Raw genomic sequence first — 8,077 nt, 5'->3', positions numbered from 1 at the left:
CTCCTTTAAGTCTTGTTCGAAAGCAATTGTCCATATCTCGAGCTATTTGTAATGAGGTTCGAGTTATGTGATTTTTTCTATAGACTGTGGCTACATATAGTAGGACATTGTCTTCTTAAAAAAATAACCATAAACTTATTGATGGAGTAGAGGTAGAAAATGCAAGTATCATATTATTTGTTGACTTTAATTCGATAGGTTTTTGAGGTTTTTATATTTCTTTCAAATGTTTCTACAAAACCATAACTGTCATTTTACCATAATTTTCCTATAAGCGTTTCTACTGTTTTGTAATCTAGTATAAACTGAAATTTATAAACTGTAATTTCAGTGCAAACTTTTCTGCAGTGTGCTATATGCAAACAAACTCATGTTCACATTATAAGAGTGTGACAAAGAAACCGAAATCAAACAGCACACTAATTCCGCATTGGAACATGTTATTATTCACATGAAATAAGAGTTGTTAACATATAAGCCGAAACTAAATTGTGGATTGAAAAAAGAGTGTTTGCAGCCAACAAATTTACAGGCCGGACACATTAGATTTAAAGCACTTCATGTTTAAACCAAAACTTTATTTAGGTGTACTGCTAAAAGTTTGCAGAGCTAAGCAAGTACAGCCAACACAAAAATACGATGAAAATTATAAACCAAATTTTTAAAAAAGAAAGGAAAAACACGGAATCTACAAAGTCTGATTCATGGAAACTGAAGAAAGTAGATAACAAAGCAGATAGTTCCAGCATTCGAGCAAGTCAAACAGCTTAAGTGTCTTTAGGCTCAATCTTGACACGAACAGACCTGTTCGGTTTTGTAACCGATGCCTGACCAGCTTCACCATGTTCAACAGCCACAGATTCAATGCTATCAGAGGACCTCTTGAGAGTTGTCTTGCTGGTTGGTGTGTCAATCACAGAGGTATTGCTGCATGAGTCTTGAACCTCCTGCAAATCCTGCAGACATTTGCATAAAAAAATTTGTTTAAATGTCGTACAGATTAAATTTTATGCATTTCATTAGTAACTGATCAATCAAGTACCATCTGAACATTATTATTGTTTGCAGCAACACCATCCACACTTGGCTCTTCACCAGATCCATCGTCGGGTTTCTATCACACATACACCAACAAAAGAACAAATCAGTTATAGAATGTTATAGGATGATTTCCTTATAAACATTAATCCAAAACAATTATTAGATTGTAATATCACATATGAACTACCTCTAAATTATACTTAGACATGAATTGTTCAATGACACCAACATCATCAGATGCCTTCTTAACGGCATAATTCCTATACTTCTTTAGGATATTTCCTTCACCAACCTCAACCTTGAAAAGAACTTGCTTGTCAATGAGCACATCAAAATCAGTAGGATACTCACTGGCACCTTCCCCCTGTTGAAAGATTGGAAGATGTTAGTTGAGAATTCTGTGAAAAAAAAAATGCTCCTATGTAGTACATGTATCTATCCACTACCTTATCATGTTCTTTGATTAAGTCTTCCACGGTACGCCCAATAAATTGTGTCACCTGTCGATCAAAAAGGACAAAGGTAGTGGACCCTGTATCGTCCATCACAATGACATGCAGCTTGAACCTAACAAATAATTAACGGTATCAATAGACTACTATGTATAAAAAAATCAAAAATTATTTTCGGATAAGATTGAGATACCTAGGTACAGCGCCTTTGCAAATTTTGCACCTACGACAACTGAGCATTCCATTATCAACAGTGACCAGTGAAGCACACTCGGTGCATGACCGAAAGTACCACTCAACTCCAGTTTCGATCTCACATATAGTGGCAAGTACCGAACCTTGACACACCTGTAGAAATTCCACCGCCTTTTACATATAAATCGTGAACATAAATATCAATGAGTAATCAATATCAATAACTAAAAATTTACTAAAAGACTGTTACCTGAGTTGACTCGATCATACTTTCGATCGTCATTCTCTGTGTGTTTAGCAAGTCATCTGACAGAGATACAGATCTGTTTGCGGAAATTTGGCTAACACTTTGAGTCAATTGGACTGATGCATTCTTCATGCTGATAAAAGTATACCAATGTCATTTAAAGAACAAAACTCATGAAGCAAAAGGTTTCGTTGTTGTAGTAATTAAAATATAGGTAGTCTTACAAAACACTTCTACAACAATCATAAATTTTTAGTTTCTGATCTATATAAAAACGTATATGATTACCCTTCCATGTAAGCAGCAACATCAGGTAAATCGCCATTAATTATGAGCTTAGTCCCAAAAAACGAATTAGCAATTCCCATTGAACCTAGTTTGAACAAATTGATCATCAAGTGAACATTATTTCCAATTTCATGCGTGGATATTAATAAAAAGTAGAAACCAAAAACCAAGAAATACCCATATATTTGCGTGTCTTGCAAAACTGCAAAATCAATACAACAGGCGAAGAGTTGTCGTGGTTAACAAAAAAACTGACAATTTTGTCAGCATGTTCAGCCCAAAGAGAGCAATGCAAACGATTGTTTCTGCAATAAAAAATTAGGTAATAGTCAATGCATCCACACAATGTCTATCAAAATTGTATTACATGTAAGAGGCACAAATAAAAAGATAAAGCTCACTCTAAATCTTGCAAAGTGAGATCAATCACTTTGCTCTTCCTGCCCTCGTATTCAGTCTCCCTTAGATCACCCTTTTCAATTACATGACCAATAACATCTGATATAATGTATAGAAAATCAAAAACAACTGTCAGTATTTTCTGAAGTAGTGTATAAAATCATAAGTAATGCACATCACACATTCATGATCGAAGTCTTACCAACAGATGTGTCCTGGACAGCTGAAGAGAGAATTTCATTGAATGAAATGAACTCAAAAACATTGATAGGTATAGTAGGTAAGTCTTTTTTGGTAAAATTTGAGTTGTGCAGCATACTAAGTTTGTGTTTGTGCGAAGTTAGCTTATATTTCCCTTCATTAAAACCGACGATTGCATTGTGAAGCTCATATGTACCACCTTCCTCAACCATTGACCTGAACTTTGGCACCAAATCCTTTCTGACCGTGGCGTGGATACGTCCACCCTATAGAGGACAACAAAAGCAGTAAGTAGGTTGTTGAATAAACTAATAAATTAATTTAATAGAGGCACCTTGACAATTCCATGTAAAATAGAAAGGAAAAAAAAATAAGCAAACAGTACCAAAAATTGTACATTTTCATTGCCGTAACTAACCATGTAAAGTGATACCATTTATTAAGAAAAATTAAAAATCAAAACAGTAGAGTACTATATGATAGAAGGGAAACATTATTGCCATATAATACAATTTCGTGGCCTATATGGTACAGATTTTACTAAAATATTTCTTGTATTATCTTAACTTTAAAAAGTTTCATAACAATGCAGCTAGTAACTTGCTTAGTGACTAATATAATTAAGAACAAAACGTTTTTTAAGGGATTAGAAGATCAATGGTTTAGTACATAATAATACCAACTACTTTCTAAGAGTTGCATCGTTCCTATAAGAGCATTTGATAAAGGCTAAGGCATGCTCAATAGCTTGACTGAAATTCATATGGCAGTATGCGTGCAAACATAGTGGCATTTCTAAGTTTTTGCAATTAATATCAAAGCACACAAAGTAGTACTGAAGCACAATATAATAGGTGTGCACCTGCTAGATGACGCCGACATTTATTACTTAAGCATGCAAAATTTCTTCATAAAAATCATACTTAATTTTCTTTAAATCCTTTAATAGGAACGCAAGTAAAGTTGGAACCAAAACAGTCATAAAAAAAAATAAAATCATACTTAATTTTCTTGTAATATGTTGGAACCGAAACAGTCATAACAAAAAATAAAATGAAGGAAGGAAAATTGCTAAAATAATCAAACACGTTTTGTAATATACTTGACAATTAAGTGTAATATACTTGACAATTAAAAAGTGAATGTCTGCTTTTATAGTTGAACCTTGCATCGTTAAAAAACTATGAAGGAATATATAGAGTCTAATTAAACCTAAAAAATATGTTATTGAGTAACTTCATTGGAACAAATAAGTTGTGCTTCCTCTTAAAAAACAACCTTATTTATTGTTTAGGTTAATATAAGAAATGTTTCCTATGATCCTAAAAAAATATTGTATACTCTATTAAACCTAAAAAAATAAGGATGGCCTTTTAATATCTTTCAAGCTTGAAATAGAAGTGTTTCCTAGGTTAATTCTCAATGTAGAAGTGGTTCCTGCTTTTAATATCCGAAGCATGGCCTTTTAACATTCTTCTCATGTATTTTTTTTTTTTGTCTGTCACTTTTTTTTAATTGTTAACTAAAAGAGCAGAGAATCATCATAATTAAGTCTCAAACACTTCTAATCCTTTAACCAGAATCATTGACTACCAAACTCTATAAGATAAATTGTGTTTATGTTATATTGACAGGTAGGCATAATATTCCTTTAATTAAAATTAAGTAAGGAAAAGCAGAAATTATGACAACATTTAAATCATTGAAAGACATAATTGGACAAACCTTTGCATCAACCAGCAACATATTCATGAAAATAATGTTAGTTGGAACATTCTTCTCTGGAATTAACCAGATATGAGCAACCCGCACACACATCTTCAGGTTCTTCTTGCCTCCAGAAATAGCTGACAGTGGGGTGTATGGGCTAGACATTGTTGTTTGGTGTTTCTCAAGAAAGGAAGATGATTTTTTAGAATGGGATATGTGGGCGGTAGGTTTTGTTGTATTATATAATTATGTGACAAAAACTGCCGAGTAGGATTTGTTGGAATATGAAACTATACGGTGATGATTGTCAAAAAAAACAGGAAATACTGATAAGTAGGAGATATATGTTGGATGGCTTCCATAAAAAAGAGGAAATTTTGTTAAGTGGGAGAGGAATCTGCACATACGTTGTATTTTGTTAGCATCTCTTCACAGTCGAGTAATGATTTCCTAATTTTACTATTATCTCTTGACAAAAAATTAGGAACATTAGCACATCTTGTTTGTTAGGAACAGATTGCATCAGAAGAAAAAGCAAGAAAGGATTGCATCGGATGCCTTTTTTTTCTAGTTTGATATTAATCTCCAAAACAAATTCATGAGAAGAAAAAGCATGGGATTATGTTAGATAGGAACAGTTTGCATCAGGAGAAAACGTAGGAAAAGATTGCAGTGAATGCATAATATGTATTTTATTTTTTTATCCAAAACAAAAACATGAGAAGAAAACGCATGGGAATTGGTTAAATTTTATAATTCAGTATATTAAATTAAGTATTTTCTGTAGTTTACAATGTGTACCGGTTCCAAGAATAACAGATAGTATTTTCTGCACTGTTTTTTTTTCAGTGTTTTAAATTAAGTATTTTCTGTATTTTTCGTGCTACAAATTATGTATTTTCTGTATTTTTCAATGTGTACCGGTTTTTTGAAATTAAGTATTATCACCATCTTTCATAAATATTAAGCACACAGCAAACTGTGAGTCCATTAAATGCATACATAAAAATAACATCTGAAGTCAAGCACGTAGGGATTTGTCATTATGAACAATATCTTGACACCAAAAAGGAGATACTTTGCCATGCAGCAAGAAAATAATATATAGTGTTTGGAACATGAAAAAGACCTTAAAAATTTAAATCTAAAAATTAGAAGGATCCGATAGAAGGAAATGCTTGCAAGGTTCCGAAGCAATTAAAATAACATGGTGGATCTGATAAAAGAAATTGTTTGCAAGGTTCTCAAGCAATTATGTAAACATTGTCTAATTGTAAACAACATCGAGATAAATTAACTCATTTATTCCTGCATTCAGAGCTCCCAATCTGATTTTCACACCTTCACGCAGCCTTCGAGCCTCCACAAACCTCTTCCACTGCCCACCAATCCTGCAGTGTTCGTAAGGAAGAGTACCAAAAATCAAGTCACAGTCCCATATGTTACCGCAATCATCCACAATATTCACATTGGTAGAAGAAGTATCCAGCATTTGAGCAATATTTTCGGTGTAAATGAGAATCTGCAAAAACCAAAGATAGAAGGAATTTATATCTAGTAAATGAAAAACTAACAACAAAATGAACTTTATAGGAAAAGTGCATCGTACCAAAGCACCCCTTGTCACATCATATTGAGATAATTTTTTTTCGAAACTTATAAGCATGTCACTAATATTGTGACGATAACAGAGAAGAGATGTTCTCGGCTGGAGATTTTGGTTGAAAGTTGATGTGACATTACTTTTGTCAATAAAGAAATTCATGGGTGGATCAAAAATGGGATAGTTGATTGTCTTGTGAAACCTATCGGTCAGCTTCATATCAAATCGTTCATCACCAACAAAAATTAGTGTAACCCACGCACCTAGACCAATACCATAAAAGTCGCGAATTGCTTTCCATCCCTTTGTTAAAAAAAAGTTACCATTGAAGGCATCGACCAAGACCTCAAATTGATTGCCCTTTGGATCAGTCAATGTTGCAAAACGTCCAATCCGATCTCCAAAATCACCGCCAAACATTCTCGGCAAGCATACAGCACCCTGGTGAAAACAACAAAATCATGAGCAAGTAGGGAGATGGTGGTTTTAAGTTAGGAAGACAAATATATAGCATCCTGATTTCCAAAAACAACTGCTTATTTAACTATACTTCTCAGTGAATGGTCTCCATTCATTTAGTGAACAATCGTACCATAAATTTCCATATTCACGAACTTAATATTGACTTCAACGGAACAAATTGTTATATTCTACCATTTCAGACACCACCATAAATATATATGATAGAATTATAAGATCCATCAATGATATCCATGTATTTTGTTTTTATATGCGTGCAGTATAAGAATAAAAAAACATAAAAAATATTAAGCAAGGAACAGACCTACACAAAATTGTATATGGAGGAAGAACAAAAATAATAAACAAAAAACAGAAAAGAGAGCAGACAAAACAATGAGCAAAAATGATAAGCAAAGAACACCAAAATAAGGAAAGAAATATTATATAAGCAACACGGATAGTGCACACTAAAAAACATTATGTAGAAGTGCACACCAAATAACAGGTTGAAATCAAAGAAGAGACCGAATCAACCCAACAAAAAAATAATAAGTAAATAACAGTGTGTATTCGGCACTTTAATAATAAGCAAAATAACATATCATTTTCAATGCTTTGTGTATAAGAAGCCAAGAACATAAAAATTAAATGTGTAAGGAAGAACAAAAATAATAAACAAAATCAATAAAAAGTCTAAAAACCTAAAGTATATTATATAAGCAACAGGGATAGTGCACACAAATTATCATTATATATAAGTGCACACCAAAAATTAAATAAGATACCAAAAATATAGAAGTGCAACAGGTTATAATGAAAGAATGTCATACAATTCAAGGAAAAGGATAGCTGAACGAAAAGGAAAGGATACTCACAGTTTCGACGTCATAGTCAACGATGTATGTTCTGAATTTGAGTTGTAGCTTGTTGATTGCCTTGTCGTACTCTGAAACTGGGTTTGTTAATAGAGGACCTGTGAATGAAGGTAAGTGGAATGTTGGTTATGATAAAGTGCAAGGAAACAAAAATAATACAAATATCAGCAAAAAACAATTAGATAAATATGTGTTGTGAGGTAATTACCAGTTAGGCAGTGATAGGAGATGAGAGTTTCCATGTTTGTTCCAGCCATAAGTCAAGAAAAGGAAAAAGGATTTTTGGGTTGGAAAGAATTTTGTCAGCAACTCTTTTTTTTTGATCTGCGCTTTTATTTGTGATAGTAGCAGATAGTTAGGTTGTTGTTGTTTGGAAATAAATTAGGAAACAACTTTGAGCAAAAACAACAATTTGAGATTTTTGCGTTTTTTTTTTTGTTGTCATGTTTATCTGTGCGGCATTTTCTTGTTAGGGTTTGGGGGAAACATCTTATTTGGTAGCGGAAACAGAGGGAAACGGTTTAGCAACAACTTATTCTGCTATTTTTCTTGTTAGGGTTTGGGGGAAACATCTTAATAATTAAAGTTTTAGTTAGGGTAAATT

At 33.0% G+C, this 8,077-nt stretch overlaps 2 protein-coding genes across 2 annotated transcripts; both read right to left on the bottom strand.

Annotated features, from left to right (window-relative positions):
* Positions 1–428: 428 nt before the first annotated feature.
* LOC146919280 (replication protein A 70 kDa DNA-binding subunit B-like) lies at positions 429–4,766 on the bottom strand. Its single transcript, XM_085712576.1, has 11 exons — positions 4,549–4,766; positions 2,825–3,089; positions 2,625–2,721; positions 2,401–2,528; positions 2,224–2,308; positions 1,939–2,068; positions 1,687–1,841; positions 1,488–1,608; positions 1,229–1,405; positions 1,043–1,114; positions 429–956 (listed from the first exon to the last, which is right to left on the bottom strand). Exons 1-11 carry the CDS (start codon positions 4,696–4,698, stop codon positions 768–770), a joined length of 1,569 nt encoding a protein of 522 aa, XP_085568702.1. The 5' UTR covers positions 4,699–4,766; the 3' UTR covers positions 429–767.
* Positions 4,767–5,708: 942 nt separating this feature from the next.
* LOC146919279 (uncharacterized) lies at positions 5,709–7,568 on the bottom strand. The gene is made up of 3 exons (XM_085712577.1): positions 7,474–7,568; positions 6,143–6,577; positions 5,709–6,055 (listed from the first exon to the last, which is right to left on the bottom strand). The coding sequence occupies exons 2-3, from the start codon at positions 6,554–6,556 to the stop codon at positions 5,801–5,803; spliced, it is 669 nt and encodes a 222-aa protein (XP_085568703.1). The 5' UTR covers positions 6,557–6,577; positions 7,474–7,568; the 3' UTR covers positions 5,709–5,800.
* Positions 7,569–8,077: the final 509 nt, after the last annotated feature.

The sequence above is a fragment of the Medicago sativa genome, chromosome 5 (assembly GCF_051527215.1).
Source record: "Medicago sativa cultivar Bolivia chromosome 5, Bolivia_mono, whole genome shotgun sequence".
NCBI lineage: Eukaryota > Viridiplantae > Streptophyta > Magnoliopsida > Fabales > Fabaceae > Medicago > Medicago sativa.
Note: the sequence above shows the minus strand (reverse complement) of the source record. Positions and strands in the feature narration are given on the sequence as shown.